General features: G+C 44.3%; 1 protein-coding gene across 4 annotated transcripts in view; it reads right to left on the reverse strand.

The window, feature by feature from the left end:
* The window catches only part of PPM1H (protein phosphatase, Mg2+/Mn2+ dependent 1H), a 305,996-nt gene that overhangs the window by 38,061 nt on the left and 242,898 nt on the right, over positions 1-25,037 (reverse strand). For 2 of the 4 annotated variants that reach the window (XM_006072608.4, XR_003108843.3), the window contains exons 7-8: positions 17,188-17,251; positions 11,703-11,810 (exon numbers count right to left, since the gene is read on the reverse strand). In XM_006072608.4, coding sequence (XP_006072670.1) covers positions 11,703-11,810; positions 17,188-17,251 — 172 coding nt within the window. Of the gene's footprint in view, positions 1-7,224; positions 9,032-10,801; positions 11,540-11,702; positions 11,811-17,187; positions 17,252-25,037 lie in introns of those variants that run through there. The other 2 variants (XM_044941582.2, XM_044941581.2) reach the window with 2 other exon arrangements.

Raw genomic sequence — 25,037 nt, forward strand, 5'->3', positions numbered from 1 at the left:
ATAACACATCAATACACTGTACATCTTAAAATTATACAATGTCATGTGTCAGTTCTATCTCAGTAAGACTGGAGGGGAAACGGTGCCAAATACAACTGCTCTAAACTATCAAAGTATCCTTAGACAGAACTCAGCATTTTCCTTTTGTACAGGGGGATCCACTGTTATGAAGGTCTGCAGGTTATACAATTTGGGGAGTTTTTCCAGCTTTGTTGAGAAATAATTGACATATATCGCTGTATAAATTTAAGGCAGATGGCACAATGGTTTGATTTATATATTGTAAAATGATTACCATAATAGGTTCAACTAATAACCATCTTCTCATATAGATGTAATAAAAAGAAAAGAAAAAAAGAATAAAGAGGAAAAATTTTTTCTCCTTGTGATAAGAACTCTTAGGATTTACTCTTAACTACTTTCCTAGATATTGTACAGAGTGTTAACTATAGTCGTCATGTTGTACATTACATGCCTAGTATTTATTTGCCTTATAACTGGAAGCTTGTACCTTTTGATCACCTTCTTCTAATTCTCCCTCATCTCCATTGCTGGTAACTACCAGTCCGATCTCTTTTTCTATGAGTTTTGTTGTTGTTCCGTCACTAAGTCATGTCTGACTCTTGGTAAACACATGGACTGCAATACACCAGGCTTCCCTGTCCTTCACCATTTCCTGGAGTTTGCTCAGAGTCATGTCCATTGAATCAGTGATGCCATCCAACCATCTCATCTATGAGTTAATATTTTTCTTTATGGGAAGCTCTCTTTAAGAAAACGAATACAGAACTTCCCTGGTAGTCCAGTGATTAAGAATCCAGCTGGCAATGCATGGGACATGGGTTTGATCCCTGGTCTGGGAAGATCCCACGTACCACAGAGCAACTAAGCCTGCACACCACAACCACTAAGCCCACGAGCCTAGAGCCCATGCTCTGCAACTAGAGAAACCGCAGCAATGAGAAGCCTTCACGCTGCAACTATAGAGTGGCCTCCACCTGCCACAACTAGAGAAAGCCTACGCACTGCAACAAAGATCCAGCACATCCAAAATAAATTCAGTAAATACCTGAATTTTAAAAAGAATACAGGAATAATTATGAATACAAACTTAGATGCTAATGTGACTGCTTATTAGGAATGAGAAAAGAAATTGCAACAAATTACTGACATCATGAAAAATGAGGTCCTTTTCTTTAGAGGAATGATTATAAGGAAATGACTTCTGATTGAAACCTTGCCTGTCCTCTCCACAAAGAACTGTCTACCTCTCTCGGTAACAACAAGAACTCAAAGAGGGCTGATCTGGGTGAAGAGCACTGATACTTACATTTAATTAATTAGCATCTTTGTAAATCTGCCTCTACACTACAAACTAGATTTCCTTTCTTAATTAATTAGCTAATGTATCAACATTTATTAGTTTGCACTGGAAAGACAGATGATGATTAATCTTCAAGATTTCACAGCAGGTATATTCAAAATGGATAACCAACTAGGCCCTGTTGTACAGCACACAGAACCCTCCTCAGTGTTACGTGCCAGCCTGGATGGGAGGGGGTTTTGAGGGAGACTGGATACAGGTATATGTGTGGCCCAGTCACTTTGCTGTTCTCCTGAAATGACCACAGTATTGTTAATTGGCTATACCCCAATGCAAAATAAAAAGTTTAAAGTTTGAAAAAAAAAAAGATTTCACAGTGGGGAGGACATTTCTGTAGGAAGGAGATGGTAGAAGTTCTCCAAAATGCCATCAAGGCCTTCCTCCCTGGACAAGCACGCCGCTCTTTCCATCAAGAGCCGATTCTGGTTTGTACCTTATTTTATATCCCTGGATATGTTCCAATGTCTCCTGGTTTACAGTCTATGTGAACTTGAATAGAATTTGTATCCTATTGTTGTGTGAAACTTGTGCATGCTAAGTTGCTTCAGTCATGTCCAACTCTGTGAAAATTGTATAAACCTTAATTATGTTGAATTGGTTCATAGTGCTTTTCAGCTCTGCTATATTCTTCTACCCTTCTGTTTATTCATTCTATTAATTTTTGAGAGTTTGATTTTGAAACTCCAACTTAAAACCTTATCTACTTAAAAATAATTTTTATAATATACAGTAATATGTAGTAATTTTTTGTAATATACAGTACAACTGTATATAACTTTGTATTTCCCAGGTCTCATCACACTTTCGAACTTATAAAATAAAAAAAAGAAGGAAAGAAAAATGAGTGGATTCTGGTTCTCCTTGCCTCAAATATGGACCTACCACATGGTTTTCTTCATCAGCAGGATGGGGCGGAGCTGATGTTCTGGGACTTCGGAGGCTGGGTCTTAAAACACTTGTAGCTTCTGCGTGCGTCTCTTGAACTCACTCTTGGGAGGCTTCTCAGAATCCAGCTGCAGTAAGGCCATGAGAAGCCAGAACCACATGGAGAAGCTGTGTGTAGCTGCCTGGGCCGAGCTCTCAGCTGATGGCTAACTCTGTGAGAGCCATTCAGACTTTCAGCCCCTCTAGTCTTCAGATGACGGTAAACCCACTGATATCCAGCTGTGTGTATGTGACAGACCCCAAGAGAGAAGCATCTAGCTGAGCCCATGCAACCCACAGAAGTGTGGAAGATAATAATAAATTCTTCCATCAAGCTTCTAAGTTCAGCGTGGCTTGTTTTATAGTCAACAGAGGCACAAAGGGTTGTGATGTCGCACTTCTAGGCCCCTCCTCCCTAGGATTGGTGAGAGAGAACTTGGGGCAATGAGCCCTTTGGAGTTTGCTCCTTGGACCCAACTCATCCGTAAGCAGTGCCTGCTCCCTCTTCTGTCCGCTGTCCCTCTGTGGGGTGGAGAGATGAGAGCCTACAGCGGTCTAGGAGGTAAGATTAATTTGAGGGCTGGAGGTGAGGAATAGAAAGTCCATTTTGGTCTTAGATCCAAAGCATGGTTTCTAGCCTAACTTTATCCTCACTATAAAGTTATTTTCATCCCAGACTCCTGTGTCTGTTTTTTAAATTGGATCAGAAAACTCAGAGGGAAAAAAAGATAAAATTATTTTTCTTCCTTAGACCTCAACAAGCAACCTTCTTCCTTTCTCATAGACTAGAAAGCAAAGTTTTTTTTAAGTTTTTAAAAATTTCACTCTGCCTCGTACTCTAAATACTCTTCCGTTCTTTCTTTCTCTGTCTCTTTCTATGTTTATTTGGCTGTGTCGGGTCTGAGTTGCTGCACATGGATTCTCTAGCTGTGGGCTCAGGAGTTGCTCTGAGGCGTGTGGGGAGTCTCAATTCCCTAACCAGGGATTAAACCTGCGTCCCCTGCACTACAAGGGGGATTCTTAATCACTTGACCACCAGAGAAGCCCCTCCCCTCAGTCCTTGTTATTAACACATTGTTCTGTGAAATGCCTTTCTGATGCGCCTCCATGTGGCTTTCCTGGTCCCTGCAGGACTCAGATCCTTACTGCCGTGTGGGTTCACCTGCACGGTGGTCTCCCCATCTGTATCTCCTCACCCCTGCCCCCTCATCCACGTGCTGCTACAAGCTAAGGCTTCCACTGCCTCATTCACCGATCATGCTGTTCCCCTTGCTCAAAACCTGCTCTGCCACCCTGGGGCCAGTTCAAGGCCCTCCAGGATAATTAGCCTCATTATACCTACTAGCCCTTCAAGCTAATCTTCCAAACTCACTGATTCTGTAAGGCAAATTTATTTCACACCAACTTATTCCTGCTGCCTTATTTTTCTTGTTCTACTTATCAATGCTGAATAATCACTGGAGAGATGCTGAAGCTCCAGTACTTTGGCCACCTGGTGCGAAGAGCTGACTCACTGGAAAAGACTCTGCTGCTGGGAGGGATTGGGGGCAGGAGGAGAAGGGGGCATCCAGGATGAGATGGCTGGACGGCATCGCCAACTCGATGGACATGGGTTTGAGCCAACTCCGGGAGTTGGTGATGGACAGGGAGGCCTGGCGTGCTGCAGTCCATGGGGTTGCAAAGAGTCGGACACAACTGAGCAGCTCAACAACTACTACTTATCTTGTCCTTCTTCAGATTAGATGGTTCTCTCTCCCTTCTCTGAATTCCCCTAGTCTCTTAGGAGTCAGGACTCACAGGGTTTACAGTTGATGATTCTTTGGCTAGTCTGACCTTACAAGTGGCCCAAAATTCCAATTCCGTGAGGACACATTCCCCAGTATGCTACTTGATATACACTACTGGACTCACGAGCTCTATATAAACAACTAGTGAGATTTTGTGGTCTTGATGGAATAGGAACTACAAGCTAATATTTATTATGTCAGATTCTGTTTTAAGTACTTTTTATATGTCATTTAGTTTGTTCCTTGGGTTCCTGGGCATAACAATCCTATCGTCCTCTTTTTACTGAGGAGGAAACTGAGATTTAAGTGAAGTAACTTTCTCAAGGTCACCCAGCTAGCAAGTAAAGAGGCAGAGCTTGCGGCCAAGACTTGATACCAGTCTGAGTTTCTAACCTCAATATCACACTTCCTCCTAAGGGATTTTTGAGGGCTAGGGGATCACTGTGGACAGAGACTGCAGCCATGAAGTCAAAAGATGCTCCTTTGAAGAAAAGCTATGACAAACCTAAGCACATTTGAAAGCAGAGACGTCACTTTACTGAGAAAGGTCCGTATAGCCAAAGCTGTGGTTTTTCCAGGAGTGATGTATAGATATAAGCGTTAGACCATAAAGAAATCTGAATGCTGAAGAACTGATGCTTTTGAACTGTGTAACTGGAGAAGACTCTTGAGAGTCCCTTGGACTGCAAAAAGATCCAACCAGTCAATCCTAAAGGAAATCAACCCTGAATATTCATTAGAAGGACTGATGATGAAGTTGAAGCTCTAATGCTTTGGCCATCTGATGAGAAGAACAAACTCACTGGAAAAGACCCTGATGCTGGGAAAGATTGAGGGCAGGAGGAGAAGGGGACAACAGAGGCTGAGATGGTTGGATGGCATCACTGACTCAATGGACATGAGTTTGAGCAAAGTCATGTGAAGGACATAGTGAAGAAGATGGTGAAGGACAGCCTGGTGTACTCCAGTCCGTGGGGCTGCAAAGTGCAGACATGACTTACCAACTGAACAACAAAGGGGATTTTTTAATTCTTCCTCTACAACCCAAAGATAATTACTCTAACATTGGAGAAAATTTCCTTCAAGAGTTATATTTTTATGTATATATGTATATGCATGCACATAACTTTTTTACTGACTTATGATCATGCTTTCATACATACAGTCATATTTTGTTTATATATTTGTTATATATATTATATATTTGTTTATATATTTTGTTAATATAGTCTAACCATCTTCCACCAATATTGTTTTTTATGAATTGGCCAAACTGCAGAAAGTACACAGTACAATAAAACATGCTCGTTCCCAAAATGGGATTTTGGCCTGGGGCATGAAAAGCTACTGAGAATCAGAAAATCGTAAATGTTCAGATGTCAATGTGAGACTTTAAATATTGTTCAGGTTTTCATGGGCGACAACAGGGGCAGTCTCCAACAGAATAGTCAATTCTTTTCTTCATATGAAAGTTAACACTGGAAACCCCCATAAATGCAAAGCCTTCCAGAAGCCGGTGGGTAATGAAGACTAAACCATGTACCAGACTGTATGCCAGGCAATTCTGCAGATGTTCTCCTTTGCTTTTCCAAGCACCTTGTGAGTCTAGGCATCTCCACCCCACCTGCAGAGGTCACAGGTAACGCCAGCGCGAGGGTTAGAATTTAGATTTGGAGCCAAAGGTCTTCCTTCTTTTAGAGAAGTCTGTTTCAGATGAAATAAAAAAATAAAATCTGGGACTTCTGGTGGTCCAGTGGCTAGGACTCCAAGCTCCTGCATTAGGAGGCCTGGGTTTGATCCCTGGTCAAGGAACTAGATCCCACATGCCACTACAACTAAGAATTTTCACGCTGCAAATAAAGATCCTGTGTGCTGCAACTAAGACCCGGTGCAGCCAAATAAATACAGATAAATATTAAAAAAAAAAAAATCTAGAGGAAGACAACCAAGAATGAGCTAAGTGAGTGATCCTGAGTCACAGAAAACAGCTGACAGGAATCCTGAACACCAAGGAGAGGAAAAATGAAGCCGAGAGAAAAGCAGGCTCCTTGTCCAGTCTGGCAGGGACTGGAGTTGGGGGGGCCCTGCTGAGTTGATAGAGTTGGCTTTGTAAACCGGTCCCCAGACAGAAAAAGATCCTGTTCTTCCAAGAGCCGAAAAGGGGCCTAAAGTCAACAGCGCAGTCATGGAATGGAGGCCAGAAGGCGAGAAAGACATTAAGAGGAATCCTAGCTGTCGGGAGGGCCTGCCACAGGCCAGAAAGCGGGCGTGGCACGGAGGACATCTGGAGGTTTAGGCTGCAGGCCCAGGCCACGCTGCCTGAGGACTAGGTCACGAGGTGTGTGCTGGACGGGGTGGAGAATTGCTGGAAAGAAGGTGCCGAATGCCTCTGAATTCACCAACCCTTTCCTTCTCCACTTGAATTCTTTAGGGTGATATACAAAAGCCGAACAGTGATGAGCTTCATCAAGCAAAAGGATGGAAACCTGGTGGGGGGTGTTTCTTTTATGAGAGGAGAGGCTCCAGTTACATGGAGAAAAGATGCTGTGGACCAAGGGCGGGTCAAAAACGCTTCTCTTTTTCGCCAAACAGGCCTCCGCTCAGTTGGTGGGGGCCTCTCATGGAATTCAGTTCTTCTTGGCCAGAAATCCTTACCTTAGACCTTGGAAGACATGAGGGAGGCTCCGCAAACCTGGCGGCTGCTCATTGGGTTTGGCAAACTCTAGATTTTTCCAGCGCCTTGTGTTCAGCAAAACTGAGAATGTGTTTGGCTAGAAACCCTTCTCTAATTTTTAAACCCCTGTGCATTTTTTTTAACATAAATTTGATCCACATGGTTTTGATTTATTTTTATTTAACTCATCAAATCGAATTAGGAGCTACAGTGATGAATGGGAACAATGCTGATTTCCAAGAAGATTTTTGAGCCTTTTTTCTCAGAACAAAATCACATTCCAAACAGCCCCCCCACCCCACCACCATTCCCCTCCCCGCAACCGTTAAAACTACCAGACTGAGCTGAGTTTGAAATTTAGAACCCAAATGTGAAATAAAGATCCATGCTTGGCAAAGATGAAGCATAGCAGAAGAATGTTCTTAGGAAGTCACGGTTAGAAAGCCAGCATAGACTTGGGGTGGGGGTGGGGAATGAAGACAGAAGGGAGTCGGTTTTTCTTCATTAGATAGTTTAAGTAGATCTACCTAGCTTTGGGGGCTCCTAACAGCAGCCCTTGAGCTGTTTCTCTAGGGTCTGACTTTATCGCTTCTACCCAGGGAAAAGGGGCTTCTGCTCCAAGACTGGGGACAGGGGGTCCCCAGTACTCCTCTCTTTCTTCTACACTTCTCATAGGAGTGGATTCAAGCTGCTCTCCCCACCTCCTCTCCAATCTTCCTCCCTGTTTCCTGGCTCTGGCTAAGGCCTCTCCATCTGGAAACATTTAAAATGTACAACAACTTTAATCTCGTGCAAAGGAGTCTTGAGATCTGCACTACATACCCATTAAGCTAAATTATAGGTGAACAATCTCATTTTGCACAATTCTGTCTGGCCTCGGTTGGCACACGCGAAAGGCCATTCCTGTGTTTCCCAATTACTTTTTCTACCACACCATCATTTTCTACAATATCAGTCTGGGGCCAGCCATATTTCTCTGAGAATCTCTGGCCACTAAGGCCCCAAGACAGAGGTACTCTCTTCAGAGTCCCTTCAAACAGTCCTCGGGGGGCCCTTGGACACACCAAAAAAATCTCCTTGAATTCAGCTTCTTTCCCCTACAGAGCCTGAGTGAATCAGACAAACTTGAGTATGAGGATCATCTTGTTAGTTAATAACTGTACAGCCAAGGGGAGTTAACTTTCTTCCCTCAATCTCAATTTCCTGATCTGTAAAATGGGTATACTAACCATACATACCTCACAGAATTGTTGTGAGGATTTTTTTAAAAAGTATGTTGTTTGGCCCAGACTCAATAATCAATAAATGTCACTTGTTATTGTTATCATAAAGGTGCTACACTTTATTCAATTCTACAACTTTCCTAAGAGCACTTACATTTTTCCAGAGGTTGCTGGTTCCCTTTTAAATCCTCCCCCATCCCTCATTAATGCTGAAACAACCACACCACTTCCCTGAGAATCAGCATCACTTCAGACAGGTAACATGAAGTTTCTGATCAACCAACGGATTTTTCATTAGTCCTCGGGGAATCTCCCAGGTTGGCCCTCCTTGGGATCCAGAGTAGCACAGCGATTGGAAGATCTATAACCTAACTGCATGGAGAGATCATTTTTCTGAAAACCAAACTTCTGACTTTATATAGAAAGTATATGTGTGTTTATGTGTGTATTGGGGTGGGGAGGGTGAGGAGGTTTTCATTCTCCTTTAAGGAACAAAATGGTTAATTAGTGCTTCCTTAGAACACTCCCCCACACTTCATCGATGTTTTTTTTTTTTGGTGGTGGTGGGGGGAATATAAAAGTGACAGTACCATTTAATATGCCTGATAAATGCCTCTCTCTCACGGAGGAAAATATGGATGCCCATGAGTATAGTACTGGGCTTCCCAGGTGGTACTAGTGCTAAAGAACCTGCCTGCCAATGCAGGAGACATAAGAGATGTGGGTTTGATCCCTGGGTTGGGAAGATCCCCTGGAGAAGGAAATGGCAACCCACTCCAGTATTCTTGCCTGGAGAATCCCGTGGACAGAGGAGCCTAGTGGGCTACAGTCCATGGGGTTGCAGAGAGTCAGACATGACAGAAGCAACATAGCATGCACAAATATAGTCTTTAATGGTTCCCTCTGGCCAGGAGGACTTTTAGCAGTAATTCAGGGATCTAGTGTTGACCAGAATAGAGGGAGTAGGTATCCATCAACATCCAGGGGAACTGAGACGCTCTGTTGTCAAGATCCTCATCATGCAGAATTGCTATGAAGGCTAAAAGAGAGAAGGCTGCAAATGGTAAATAGTATTTCCACCAAGCTGATCTCACTTGAGATCCTGGGTGATATTAGGACATGCATGTGTCTCCTATTCCTGCTACTCATTAGAGATTTTCTTCTGGTAAGATTTCCTGTAGCTGGGTGTATTTGAGATGTCAACCTCAACCTCAGTTCAGGACTCTGAAGGAATTAGTCCTGCTCACAGCGCTGCCACAAGGCTGGGCCTGGGTGGCTGACTGTGCCCGCTGATGGCTCTAGAGTGGACACAGTCTACAGGCTGTGAAGTCAGTTGTGACCTGGTAGAAAAGGTGAGCTGGGCCATTGAGATTCCTGTCTGGTAATGTGCACCTGAGGGAGCAAGAAACCGGGTGGCCTGACAGCAGAGACCTATGGAACATGGCTGGTCTTAGAGCTGCCTTGCTTCCAGAATCACCTTCTCTTCCATAAAGCCTGGCTCTTCAAAGGTTCCTGTGGACCCCATAAATATCTCTTCCAATAGTAAGAAAATAAGCACCTCCTTTTGAGTCAGCATGAGTGGGTTTCTGTTTCCCTCAACAAAAACAGCCTTCACTGAAAACACAGCACTCGCCCTTGGGAAGAACATGCAGATGGAGCTATGTCTAAACATTCTGAGCATTTCCAGAGGCACTGTTTCAACAGCTAATTACACAGTATGCCAACACTGCTGGGTCCCCACTCAGCCCTCCCTGGCTCTCCTCTACTATAGAAACCGCAAACCTTCCTCTCTCCCCCAGCCTCCTCTGTAGCTAGGGGAGGTCAGGTACCACAGTTTGGGACAACGAGAAGCAAGTGCACGTCTACTGGGACAGATGGGCTGCTCCCCGTCTTCCTACCTTTTATGAAAATGTTACGCTTGAACCTGCGTTACCATCTTGCAACCACGAAGGGAAAAAAGCAGCAGAGATGCCACCCCTGGCACATGGAGGTGCCACACCAACATGAACAGCCACCAAATTCCAGCCTTCTTATTATGTGAGAAAATATACCCATAAACCACTATTACTAAGAGTTTTCTATCACTTAGAAACAGTATCTTTTCTAAATGATATACCTTGAAATAGAACTTGATGTTGTTTCCTGTATTATAAGAAAAATGATTTTTTATTTATTTTTTTATATTTATTCCCATTTATTTTTTAAATTTTATTTTATTTTTAAACTTTACATAATTGTATTAGTTTTGCCAAATATCAAAATGAATCCGCCACAGGTATACATGAGTTCCCCATCCTGAACACTCCTCCCTCCTCCCTCCCCATACCATCCCTCTGGGTCGCCCCCGTGCACCAGCCCCAAGCATCCAGTATCATGCATCGAACCTGGACTGGCAACTCATTTCATACATGATATTTTACATGTTTCAATGCCATTCTCCCAAATCTTCCCACCTTCTCCCTCTCCCACAGAGTCCATAAGACTGTTCTCTACATCAGTGTCTCTTTTGCTGTCTCGTACACAGGGTTATTGTTACCATCTTTCTAAATTCCATATATATGCATTAGTATACTGTATTGGTGTTTTTCTTTCTGGCTTACTTCACTCTGTATAATAGGCTCCAGTTTCATCCACCTCATTAGAACTGATTCAAATGTATTCTTTTTAATGGCTGAGTAATACTCCATTGTGTATATGTACCACTGCTTTCTTATCCATTCATCTGCTGATGGACATCTAGGTTGCTTCCATGTCCTGGCTATTATAAACAGTGCTGCGATGAACATTGGGGTACACGTGTCTCTTTCCCTTCTGGTTTCCTCAGTGTGTATGCCCAGCAGTGGGATTGCTGGATCATAAGGCAGTTCTATTTCCAGTTTTTTAAGGAATCTCCACACTGTTCTCCATAGTAGAAAAATGATTTTTTAAACCAAAGATATGACAACTTATTTTTCAGTTAACTTTTAAACATCAACTGAATGATACTAGCTTTCCAGGCAATTAGAATCTAAGAGGGGATAAAATATGTATGTAAATCAACATGCTATAAGCAGAAAGTGAAAACACTCTTCAGGTACCTGGAGTAGGGGGAGACATGACTTCCTGTTGGGGGAGGGGAAAGCAGAAGAAGTATTTACATTAAATCCTAGAGATAAAAAAGAGCTTGGATGTTTGGAGATGAGGGGGAAGGGCATTCTAGGTGGAAAAAAATAGTTTGAGCAAATATGGAAAACTAAAGATCATATACCAAAAATAAGTTCATTCTGGCTAGTGTAGGGGACCAAATCAGATTTTTGAAGTTGGACCAAATTATAACAAGTCCTTATAATTTGTTATAATAAATTATAACAATGCCAAGTGAGGGAGTGTGCACTTTATTCTCTGAGCCTTGGGGTGTTGTTGAAGGTTTCTGAGCAAACAGGTGTCAGAGTAGTTGTTTAGGAAAACTGCTCTGATGGCAGTACGTGGGCTGGACTGAGGAGGCAAGGAATGCCACTAGGCTGTGCGGCCATCTGGGCAGGAGGCGATGAAGAAGGAAACAGGACAGCTGAAGTGAAAATGGAGTGGAGAAAAGAAACAGACATGAGAGATAATGCAGAAGTACATGTGACATGAGTTGGCTACTGCCTGGATACGGAGTGAGAGTCATGGAGGAATAATGTAGAAAACATGTTCTTGTACAAAAGAGAAATAAAAACCTCATGTGGTACCTCTGGAGCTGAAGACAGGAATGGTTTTATGTAGATGTTGGAGTCATGCACCTTCAGGTCATGGTCCCCAAGTCCCCTGGTCACTCCAATAGTTGCCATTACACGGGCCTAGGAGTATAAGCAGAGGGTCATCAGAAACACTCCCACAATCAGAGGAAGCATCCCCACCAGTGTAGGTGCATGGGCTATGAGAGCAGCAGTCATTTTCCAATCCCCACTGCCCCTGGCTGTTAAGTTCTGTGCGTAGTTGTTTTCGAGGAAGAGCCCACCAAGGTTACTTACGTACTTGAGGAGTGACTTTTCTACCAATTACCTGCATTTGAATGGGCAGCTGCTGTCTTCGCAGAGACTGGAGGGAATGATGTCCAATAAACTCAATACAATACATCTGTGATGTCTACAGCTACTGAAATCAATTCAAACCAAATCCAACAGGATCCGTCATCCATACATCCCTCATCGGTTCATCTGTCCACCCATCCACCCATCCATCCATCCATTCCCCCATCCATCCATCCATCTGCTATACACCCATTCTTCAAGTATTTACTGAATACCAGCTATGTCTCTAGTTCTGTGATAAAAGATATAAAAATGTCAGAGGCAGATCCTGCCGTTCCACAGCTCATATATTTTACTTTATGGCTGGAGAAAATGTACCATTAGAAATGTACCATTAGATTATAACCTGTCCTGCTAATATCCTCACACAATTCCCTCTAGGTAGAAAGGAACAAGATGCCACTTTGCTGTAACTCCACAGAGACCTCATGGCTGAGACCATGCCATCTGTAGCATTCTCTGCATGGAAGCAATACTGTTGTACTAATGCCTATACTGTCAGCCTAATGATCTCCTGGGAGACCACAGATATGAGTCACCCAGACATTTATTGAGCACCTACTATGTGCAGATACCATCCTGCGGGGGACACATGTCTATGGTCTTGTACTACTATAAAGGAACTTGGTAAGGGAAAGACTTAGAGGTACATGTCTGACTAACAATATATAGAATATGGCCGAGTGCTGAAAGACAAATAAACAATGGATTATGTGAGTTCAGGGGAGGTAATTCTTCTGAGAAGGTTCCCTGGAGGAGGTGGGGGCACTACATTTTTGTGCAGAAGGATGTCCAGCTCAGGTGAACACAGAGGAATGGAGTGAAAGTCATTCTGGGTTGACTGAAGCCCATGGCTCTAACATACGGCTCATCAACACTATACCTGGTGTAGTGGCGTGGTTCAAAGACCTATATTTGAATCCTTGCTCTGATGCTCTGGTAATAAGAGTAACCTAGAAATGCTATGCCTCAACAGTATGTGAACCATGGACTTTCAGATGTTCAAGCTGGATTTAGAAAAGGCGTAGGAACCAGGGATCAAATTGCCAACATCCGTTGGATCATCGAAAAAGCAAGTGAGTTCCAGAAAAACATCTATTTCTGGTTTATTGACTATGCCAAAGCCTTTGACTATGTGGATCACAACAAACTGTGGAAAATTCTTAAAGAGATGGGAATACCAGACCACCTGACCTGCCTCTTGAGAAATCTGTATGCAGGTCAGGAAGCAACAGTTAGAACTGGACATGGAACAACAGACTGGTTCCAAATAGGAAAAGGAGTATGTCAAGGCTGTATATCGTCACCCTACTTATTTAACTTCTATGTAGAGTACATCATGAGAAATGCCGGGCTGGAGGAAGCACAAGCTGGAATCAAGATTGCCAGAAGAAATATCAATAACCTCAGATATGCAGATGACACCACCCTTATGGCAGAAAGTGAAGAAGAACTAAAAAGCCTCAATGAAAGTGGAAGACGAGAGTGAAAAAGTTGGCTTAAAGGTCAACATTCAGAAAACTAAGATCTTGGCATCTGGTCCCATCACTTCATGGCAAATGGGGAAACAATGGAAACAGAGACTTTATTTTTAGAGGCTTCAAAATCAATGCAGATGTTGACTGCAGCCATGAAATTAAATGATGCTTGCTCCTTGGAAGAAAAGTTATGACCAACCTAGACAGTAATATTAAAAAGCAGAGACATTACTTCGCCAAAAAAGGTTGGTCTAATAAAGGATATGGTTTTTCCAGTAGTCATGTATGGATATGAGATTTGGTCTATAAAGAAAGCTGAGTGCCGAAGAATTGATGCTTTTGAATTGTGGTGTTGGAGAAGACTCTTGAGAGTCCCTTGGACTGCAAGGAGATCCAACCTGTCCATCCTAAAGGAGACCAGTCCTGAATATTCATTCGAAGGAGTGATGCTGAAGCTGAAGCTCCAATACTTTGGCCACCTGATACGAAGAACTGACTCACCTGAAAAGACCCTGATGCTGGGAAACATTGAAGGCGGGAGGAGAAGGGCACGACAGAGGATGAGATGGTTGGATGGCATCACCGACTCAATGGACATGAGTTTGAGTAAACTCCGGGAGTTGGTGACAGACAGGGAGGCCTGGCGTGCTGCAGTCCATGGGGTCGAAAAGAGTTGGACACAACTGAGCAACTGAACTGAGAAAAACTAAGAGATGACGCTCTAACACATTACCATGGTCTTCATCCTACTTTCCCTCCAAAGGCTGTGAATTTGAAACTGGATTCACATCCGAAGGTGGGCAGGATTACATTTAAGTGGAAATGAAACCATAACGCATTTTTACAAGGCTAGACTCAAAGCAGGTAAAATGCAGACAGAGGATGTGAGCCTGGGGACCTCTGGCCAGGCGCTGCTCTGTTGGGAGTTCCCTTTAAGCTGACACACATTCACCTCTAAGTGTGGAAATTCTGAGTCCCTTATGCCCCTTCCACTTTCCTCCCTGCTGCAGTACATTCTCAGGTTGGACAAAGCACAGGTGGGCATTTTAGTCCAAAGGAATCTGATATTTCTGCTAGTTTACAAGTCCCACACAGGTCCTTCAAAGCACTGGCAGAAATCAAATGGAATTTAACAGCAGTGAAAGTATTCTGAAACTTCTGAGGACACGTGTACAGAAAAGAAAGAGAAAACCCTGTGAAGGATCTAGACAGAACTGATGTGTTGCATTCTAAAGCTTCTCAAGAGATCGTGAACTCCTGGGACAGAGGGGTCATATTACTTTGGTACAGGGTATGCCTGGAGCCAATTGGAGCCATAGTGGCTTTTAAACAGGTCAAGAGGTACAGTGACTGAATTCACCAGCTACATATCACAGAATTGTCAAGCCCTAATTTACTGGAATGCTGGAGGAACATGATATCCTGGTGAATTGCACTTTTTGCTGAACTGGGAAAAACCTTGCTCCTTTAAATCCTACTGCTAATCATCAATAGAAGAACACATTTGTCCATTTTTCTGCTGTAGCAAGGAGAGTATAGTCAACAAAGTTCCATATAGTCAAAGCTACAGTTTTTCCAATAGTCACATATGGATGTGAGAGTTGGACCATAAAGAAGACTGAGTGCCGAAGAATTGATGCTTTTGAACTGCAGTGTTGGATAAGACTCCTGAGAGTCCCTTGGACTGCAAGGGGATCAAACCAGTCAATCCTAAAGGCAATCAATCCTGAATGTTCATTGGAAGGACTGATGATGAAGCTGAAGCTCCAATACTTTGGCCACCTGAATCAAAGAGCTGACTCACCAGAAAAAGCCCTGATCCTGGGAAAGATTGAAGGCAGGAGGAGAAGGGGATGACAGAGGATGGGATGGATGGATGGCATCATTGACTCAATGGACATGAGTTTGAGCAGGCTCTGGGAGACGGTGAAGGACAGGGAAGCCTGGCGTCCACAGGGTCACAAAGAGTTGGACACAACTGAGCGACTGAACAATAAAGGAGAGTATAGGGGCTTCCCTGGTGGCTCAGATAGTAAAGAATCTGCTGCAATGCAGGAGACCTGGGTTTGTTTCCTGGGTCAGGAAGATCCCTTGGAGAAGGGAGTGGCAACCCACTCCAGTATTCTTGCCCGGAAAATTCCATGGACAGAGGAGCCTGGAAGGCTACAGTCCATGGAATCGTAAAGAGTCGAACTTGACTGAGTGCTAACACTTTCACTTCCTTTCAAGAAGAGTATACTGAACAGCTTATTAAATACTTATGCATTTACTGATGGCCTGCCATGAGTCAAGTACCAGGCTAGACGGGTCCTAAGGATATGAAGGCAACAGGATGTGGTCCTGAGCTTACTGGAACTCACTGGGGAGCAGCAGGGTAATACTGAGAATCTCAGCACCATGAAGCCCAGAAACTGTAGGTGCAGATCACTGGGCTGAGTGATTCTCATTGATGGTGTCCACTGTACACAGACACACGAAACCCTACCAGAAACCGAGCCCTTCCCTGTCCTGACTCTCAACCAGGATGGCAAGGCAGAAGGTGTCCATCTCCAGGAAAGGGGGAAGTTGGTTTGAAAAATGATGCATTTATTGATCAAATATTCATGTTTCATTGCCCTCTGTGAAATTCCTCTCTCCTTCGAGCAAAATTACTGCTGGGCTACACTGAAGCCAAAACCTACTTCTGTGTGCGCTTTCATACCACACACACACACACTTGCTCAAACTCTGTCCACAAAGGCATCCTTCAGTTTTCTTATGAGTCACTTGTTCTGATAAAAGCTATCACATGTTGAAAAAAATTTCAGTTGAATATTCTTCTTAATGTGACCACATTTTTCACTTCTAATTGGAACTCTCAGCGCTTAGTTAAAATGTATTCATGTTCCGAGGAAGAATGCAATGATTCAGAAGGTGTTTGTTCTTCCTAGGAAATGACTTCAAAGCTTTCTCATCTCCACTCCTGCACCCCTCTCCAGTCTCTGCTCAGAGACCACTTTAAGATCGACAGCCTTCCTTTGGCCCAACAATGTTAGAGTCTGACAGGGGCCCTGGGAGCTGGTGATGAATGGTCTTTGCTATCTCAGCCTGGGATCTGATCCATGTGATCCTATAGTTTATTGAGGTGAAACTCTGGATCCCCTTCTCATGGGGCAAGTGGAGAAGCTGGCATGTACAGTCTGAGCATCCATGGTGGAATGCAAGAGCACCAGAAGGAAGTGGAGGGCCACAGCTCCACGGCTCGTACCAGTCAGTCACGTGACTGCCTGAGCGGTTTTAACCTTGCAGTCCCTGCTGCCTCATCTCCCAAATGGATGTAAGACAGCCAGCTTTGCCTGCCTTGTGGCTTGTTGTCAATACACTGTGAGATGATGTATGTGAAAGTGGTCATGTTTAAATACTGCAAAAAGTTATGCAAATGGATCGAGAAGGGGGATGTCATTTTCACAAAACTGACTTTAGTCCCCTGTGCTCACCACTTCCATTCCCCAGCCCTGCCACTCCCTGGACCCTTAAGACAGGAGACCTGAAGGAAGGTGGAGGTGATATTCTCTCAAGCTGTCAAGACTACAAAATCATGAGCTGCCAAGTGGAACACGCAGATTGCCATGGGCTCCATCGAGAGAGAGCCTGGTTCTCTCAATCCAGGGAGGGCACGTGCCTACCTTCTTGCCTTCTCCATATATAAGGGGAAACTTCAAGTCATCATCCTCAATGGTTTTGTATGCCCTGTAGGAGGATAAACAACATTAAAAAAACAGGTTTGCACTCAATTAGTGACCCACTGCCCTGACACAGGATGCCAGGCAGGTTATTTTCCCTGAGCCTCCGTCCGCTCACCACACTGCCGATCTCTTTCTGTACAAAGAGTCAGTCTCCCTACAGAATTGTGTGCATGTGTGTACGTATTTCAACGAACCAGAAAATACCAAGTCTTTATGTGCCTGAAGAGAGAGAAAATGAGCTGGCCGACTCACAAGCAGCGAGAAGGGGCGACAGGCTTCTGTCCTCAGCATTTAGTGTCCCTGCAGCACTGAGTGGCCCCAGCCGTGGTGGCGGGGTTGTCATTAATCTGAAACCGTGAGAGGCAGCAGAGCTCAGAGATGGAGGTGTGGGGGACGGGTGGTGAAACTGCTCCAAGAGCCAGCTCTCACCTTCAGGGGTTGTTTATGCCGAAGAGCCTGGTATTGGGATGGCTGGAGAAGGAATATTTAGAGCCCGTTTGACTTCAGTGTGATATTCAAGGTTGGCAAAAAAAAAATCCTTTGTTTCACGATGGCTATTAGATGGCCATTGGACACACAGAAAGAAAATCCTGTTTATGCTTCAGTGGTTTATGCCAGACAGGGCTGTTCAGATGCCACCACTCACGCAGCAGAGGCTGGCCAGGCCGTGGCGAGGAGTGAACAAAGGCCATGTTTTAACAGTTTTGCTCACAAGGAACTTAAAAAACAAACAAGCAAACAGGTATCCAGTCACGAAGTTGTATAACGCTGGGCAAGTAGCTCCACCTTTTTGGATCTCTGGTATCTCAAATGCAAAATGACGATAACCACACAGGATGTAAACAGCCTAGCACAGAGCCTGATACTCGGTAAGTACTCAATAATCAGTAGCTGTCACTAATATTTAGTAGATAATTAATATTTGGCATACAGTTCCCCTTTCTGCAAAATGGGGAAAGCACTGCCTATTCACTTCCTCAGAGAAGTATTAGGAAGACTGAGTAAAAGATGGGGTATTTTCTGCTAGGTTAGAAGCTAGAAGCAAGATGCTTTTCTAAACTAATGTCTCCTGAGTGCATGAAAAAAATTAATTTGTGACATGCGTGCGTGTGCTAAGTTGCCTCAGTCGTGTCCAACTCTTTGTGACCCTATAGACTGTAGTCTGCCAGGCCTCTCTGTCCATGGGATTCTCCAGGCAAGAATACTGGAGTGGGGTACCATGCCCTGCTTCAGGGGATCTTCCTGACCTAGGAATCGAATCTGTATCTCCTGTGGCTCCTGCATTGCAGGCAGATTCTTTACTGCTGAGTCACCTGGGAAGCTGAATAATTTGTGACATACCTCTTGATATATCTAGGCAGCTTGAGAGTGAATCTGACATCAAATTTATGGAGGTGCTTGATATACAAAAGAATGCAACTCAACTGAAAAAAGGCTCAACCCCAAAGCTAAAGCCAGCACATCTTGCTTATCTGCAAGTTATTTGGTTAAGTTCTTTCCCATGGGGGTAGAGAAACAGTGAAGTTCTGGCACCGGATGTGCCTGGGCTTGAGTCTAGCACTGCTTTCTGCCCAGCCCTGGGCAAGTGGGTAAGTCTCTCTCTGAACCTTAGTTTCCTCATTAATCAGGGAAGCCAAAAAGTGGGGCTTACTTGTGAACATGCGGTAAGGATTAAAATGGGCTGATGAATGTGACGAGCTTAGAAGTATTCGGCACAGTGCCTGGCACATGCTGAGAGCTTGATAAAAGCTGGTTGCTGCTTCTGCAGTCAAGTGAGCCCAGAGGTCTGCCATGAATTGAGTTTTCAAAAAAGGAACCATACTATTTCCTTCCCCCAAATCTACCAAATTAGCACAAAGTGGAAATAGCTCCTTTGATAGTTCTATACTCACACATATGATTTAAGACACTGTGGTGTATGAGTCCCTTGGGGAACAAATACAGCTGTTATTAGACTACAGTCAGCTTGGGGATCCAATGAGTTTGTAGACCCATGGTTCTCCATCTTGGCTGCAGAAGGAATCTCTTGAGAAGGCTTTGAAAAGCCTGGTGCTCAGGTCAGAGGAATGAAGTCTGAAACTCTGCGGATCAGACCTAGGTACCAGGAATTTTTTAATAAGCTTCCCAGGTGATGCCAATGTGCAGTCATGGTGGAGAACCACTATTGGAAACCAAGGTCATTAGCTAACATTCAAAATCAGTTGAGCAAATGACTATATGGCTCAAGGGAAAGGGAGGTAATGACTTGAGAAAGGCTGTGAAGTGGAAACAAGTGGGACTTGGGGACCACATGGAAAGTAAAAAGACACGTTCAGACAGAGAGGATGCAGTGGGGGCAGTCTCAGGGAGGGGCTGGGGCCTGGTGATCCAAGCACAGGAGTCTGGAACTACAGAGAAGGCAGAGGGCAGCAGCTCTAGAATCAATGACTGGAGGTTATTTAGAGCTCAGTAGAGACAGGCTGAGAACGCTCTTAACAAGCTTGAAAAGGCAGCAAGAAAACTGTCCTTTGACTGCATTGCAAGCCCAGGTAATGGAATTCTCCCAGGGCAGAGAATTCCAGGACAGTGGAGTCTGTTTCAGCACCACTCTAAAGGCAAACACTCGTCCTGGGGTTCTTACCCACAGGAGCAAGTCCACCAAGTTCTAATCTTATGGTTTAGCCTCTGCTTCTTTGTCTTTTTTTTCTGTTCCTTTTAATTTTTTTTTTAAAATTTCAAATTTAAAAATTGAGTAAAGTTGCTTTACAATGTTGTGGTAGGTTCTGCTGTACAGCAAAGTGAATCAGTTATACGTACACATATATCCCCTCTTGCTTGAATCTCCTTCCCATTTAGGTCATCAGCAAGCTTTGAGTAGTTTCCTGTGCTATTCACTAGGTTCTCATTAGGAATCTATCTTATGTGTGTGTCCAACTGTTTGCGACCCCATGGCCTGCAGCCCTCAGGCTCCTCTGTCTGTGGAATTCTCCAGGCAAGAATACTAGAGTGGATTGCCATTCCCTTCTCCAGGGGGTCTTCCCAATCCAGGGACTGAAGCTATGTCTCCCGCATTTCAGGCAGATTCTTTACCACCTGAGCCACCAGGGAAGCCCATGGTACAGACTAGAAGGCCACTGGTTTGGCTATACCCCAAATGCAGGAGTCTCTCCTGCTGTACCCCTCATGCTGGTCCTGGCCTCTGTCATCAAGTGGGCTGCTGTGGACAGTCTTTGTCTAAGGAGCTTTACAGGACCAACTCTGTAGTGCCACTGGATAACAGCCCCGGGAAACTCTTTCCTAAATTGACCTAGTCACCCATTGGTGTGTTGGTCTGTCTTCTGGAAAAACATGAAAGAAATCTAATCTCTCTTCTACTTAAGAGATCTGCAAATATTTGAAGAGAGCTATCTCAAAGTTTCCTTTCTCCTCGTATCACCAACTGTCCTTCCCCAGGACCTGAGACACCATCTCTGACCACTCAAGCCACCATCCATTCAACCAACATTTATTAACTGAGCACTGAATCCAGGGCTTCCCGGGTGGTGCAGTGGTGAAGAATCCACCTACCAATGCAGGAGACGCAAGAGACATGGGTTCAGTCCCTGGGTCTGGAAGATCCCTTGGAGGAGGAAATGACAACCCACTCCAGTATTCTTGAGTGAAAAAATCTGATGGACAAGGGAGCCTGGTGGGCTACAGTTCACGGGGTTGCAAAGAGTCAACAGGACTAAGCTCTGAATACTGCAGGAGGGGCTCTGGGAGCCTTTCAGTTTGTCAGAACTGAAAACACTTGAGATCTAGTCCACAAAGGAATGAAATGGTTACTTCTTTGACTTAGACCATGCACTCGTTTTTTTTTTGGCCACGTCACTCAGTATGCAGGATCTTAGTTCCCCGACCAGGGATCGAACCTGTGCCCCCACAGCGGTCCACTGGAAGCACTGAGTCTTAACCAATGGACCACCAGAGAAGTCCCTAGACCTTGCCCTTTTTAAAATTACTGTGGCTTTTATTGGTGTTATGTGTCTGTGTATACATGTCTGTGTGGCTTAGGGTCGTGTATTGAAACTATGAGTAAATACAAACCAAACCCAACCCCAGTCAGTCCACAAGAAAAAAGACCCAAGAAGGGTTTTTGACTCATTGTCTTCCTTTAGTTTATACTTATACAATGAATATTTTATTCTGAATGGAAAACTCCATTGCCCTTATTAATTTTATCATGCTAGTTTTGGTCCACTGTTCCAACCCACTGAGAGATGTTTGAACACATATCCTTTCATCCCCCAAAATCAGCTCTCTTTCTATGCTTCCATGCTGTGTGAAGTAGCTTCAGTTGTGTCTGACTCTGTCCGATCCGATAAATTGTAGCCCCAGACTCCTCTGTCCATGGGATTCTCCAGGCAAGAATACTGGGGTGGGTTGCCATTCCCTTCTCCAGGGGATCTTCCCAACCCAAGGATAGAACCTGCATGTCTTATGTCTAGCTTGTATTGGCAGGTGGGTCCTTTACCACTAGCACCACCTGGAAAGCCCCCTTCTATGCTCTATCACATTAAAGCTGATAACCAGCTCTGCCATCTTTATCTGGGTCACTGAAAAAAAAAAAAAAGCTAAGGAGAATCAAGCCATTTAGAGACCTTTCTCCAGGTCAAGCTAACCAGACAAAGGGTATCGACATTTCTTGAAGGCAAATGGATGAAAGTAAGTACAATCTGAAAAATCACGTTCTTGTCTGGTGGAAACACACGAAAGACAGACTCAATAGTAGAGGGCAGATGAGAATATTCATGTTTAAATGAGTGGGTGGTGGGACTTCCCTTGTGATCCAGTGCTAAGACTCCATGTTCCCAGTGCAGGGGCCTTGGGTTTAATCCCTGGTCAGGAAACTAGATCTCACAACAACAACAAAAAAATCCCCATGCTGCAACAAAAATGGAAGATCCCATGTGCCACAACTAAGACCCAGTGCAGCCAAATAAATAAATAAATATTTTTAAAAAGTGGTTTTAAAAAATTAGTAGGTGCTATGGCAGAGGGAGGTGGAAACAGTGATCTACTGAGACAATGTCCTCATGAGTTTGGACTCTGGGTATAGCTCTCAGGCCGTCTATGAAACAGCTGAGCTACTGTCCACACAGCATTTCTCCATCTTGTTCAAAGACTAAGAGAAGAAACCATCAAATTTCTTACAAAGTCAAAATACATCCATGTACACTATTGCCATGACCCACCATCCAGGAAATGCCATCAAACGGTTGAAAACTGCTAACTGAGTTGACTTACTAGTAAGTCCAGGTTGTTCCCCAGATCATACCACCTCCCCTAGATACCAACCCTTCAACCTGGTCTTACTGTTAAGCCAGAGAGAGGCACTGACTGCTCTCTCTGCAGCCCAACCCTTCCAGGTTCTCTCTCCACCTCTCCTCCTGCTAACATACACTTTGCTCTTTCCACTTTCCCAAGGACTGCAGTTCAGGTTCACACAAAGCTTACTCGCCCCTTCCCCTGCTGTTATGCTCAGCAACTGTCTCTGTTTTGTTGGTACTTCTGGAGTGCTGACTTTACAACTTGTACCTACTTTCTGTTGACGTTCACTGCTCCTCATGAGCACCTGGACCACATTAAGAGGATCCCTCTCCCCTGATGTTCATACCCTTTTGCACCCTAAGTCACCTCTGCTGACACTCCCTTGCTGCCACTCTCAAGCCAGGTGCCCCTCAATCCCCTTGGTCCCACCCTTCTAAGAACTCCGTTCTGACTACACTTGTTTCTGAATCCAGCTTCTACTTTTGGCAAATGTTTAAAGTATCTTTCTTGCTAACAGTCTAGACTTCCTCGCCTTGATCTCCTGCAGCCCGCCAGGCTCTTCTGTCCATGGGATTCTTCAGGCAAGAATACTGGAGTGCATTGCCATGCCCTCCTCCAAGGGATCGTTCCATTCAGGGATCCAACCCACATCTCTTACATCTCCTAACACTGACAAGCGGGTTCTTTACCACTAGCGCCATCTGGAAGCCCCTCTGATCCTCTAGTAATAAGGAAACACAGCAGGAGTTGAGCACTTTGTTTATTCACATCACACCATCTTCTGCCTGCAACACTGCAGTTGCCTTGTTGGATCTCCCTGCAATAATCTAGGCAAGAGACGAAGGTGCCATGGCTGCAGGGATGGCGGTGAAGGTGTTGAAAACTGTTCAGTTTTGTCCTTTACCTCTATTCTCAGAGCAACCAGAGTAATTATTTTGAAATGTCAGATAACGTCATTACCCTACTCAAACCCTCTGATGGCTTTCCCATCAAACTTGAAATAAAAGCCAAGTAATGAAACGATCTTCTTTAAAAATCACTCCCCACCCCCAAACTTACCATTTCCTTTCTCTTTCTTTTTCTCCAGGGATTTCCTGCCTCCTAACATTTTAAGTATTTTGCTTCTTTATCTTATTTTTCCTACTGCTCCCCTGTGCACTTCCCTCCCCCACTTAAGTTCTGTGAGGACGGAGATTTTTGTTTCTGGTACCTAAAAGACTGCTCAGTGTATAATAAATGCCCAACAGATGTTTGATGAAGTGAGCAAATCGATGAATACTACTTATTCCTGGCAGTGGCTTTCCTCTGTCCTCATGTATTTTCTTGTTCTTTATGTATTCACAAAGCAAGGGCAGCCAGTCTTGTTTTCCGTGGCTTTCCGGGTTTCACTGGTGCCGGCTCCAGCCCATGCTCACTCACATGCACATCCTTTCTTGCTCTGGCCTTGCCTGGCTGTGTGTTGACCCTTGGAGTCAGTATTTCAGACACATGCTCTGAACATGGGAACTCCAGAGATCACATTCTCTGAACATTTGAACTCGAAAGATTCCCCCAGGCAGCCACATTCATGCCTTTTCACCCTTCTGATGAGTAGCAATTCTAGGACTTTTCCTGCATGAACATCTCATGTCTCTATATCCGTTCTGTAATTTTTAGCAGAAAAACCTCTGCTTGTATTTTCAGACTGGCTAAGAGGCCTGTAAGCCAGTCTTCCACAACCATTTCTCTTTTTATCCACAGTCATCATGCCTCAGCTTAAAATTCTCCCGTGGCTTTCTATTATTTTGAAACATAACTTGGCGATGAGGCAGGCCCTCGGTGGTCTGATCTCTGACACTGCTCTGACATCTTCTATGCTCTGCCAGGAGCTCGGAACACTGGCTTACTCGCTGTTTCTTTAATAGCAAGAAGCCTCGTTCTTTCCCCTTCCTGGGCCATTCTTCCTCCAGATCCTCCCAGAGCCAGCTCCCGTGCAGCCCTCAGGGTGCCTTGTCCGGTCACTCATCTGTAAATGTGATGTCCACACCCCTCACACCCGTCCCCCACCTCAGCCCCCCCACCCCCTCCCCGTCCCTGATGTACCGCTTCCTGGCGCTTACACAGCACAATCTGAAACTACCTTATTTATTAATTTGCTTGTCTATCTTCTGCCTCCCCCTCTAGAACATGAGCTTTATGACACCAGGGACTTTGTTTTATTCACCGTAATATCCTCATCTCAACAACAGTGAAGGCACAATTGTGGATGTAAAGTAGATACTAGTGACACAGCTGAACACATGAATGAAGGCTGCCACCCCCTCCTTAGCACACGAGCTTCCCTCCAAAGATAAGCTATAGACTTGGCTTCCCCATTTAACTTTCCTGAACAGTTAGCTCTTCTGGGGCTGAACTTCAGGGTTGAGTTCTATCAGTGATGCCTTGGATTTTCGTTTACCCCATTACATTAAAATTTTAGGTTCCCTTATTTTTTTTTTTAATTTTTTTTTTTTTTTTTTGCT

Source organism: Bubalus bubalis, chromosome 4, assembly GCF_019923935.1.
Source record: "Bubalus bubalis isolate 160015118507 breed Murrah chromosome 4, NDDB_SH_1, whole genome shotgun sequence".
Lineage (NCBI taxonomy): Eukaryota > Metazoa > Chordata > Mammalia > Artiodactyla > Bovidae > Bubalus > Bubalus bubalis.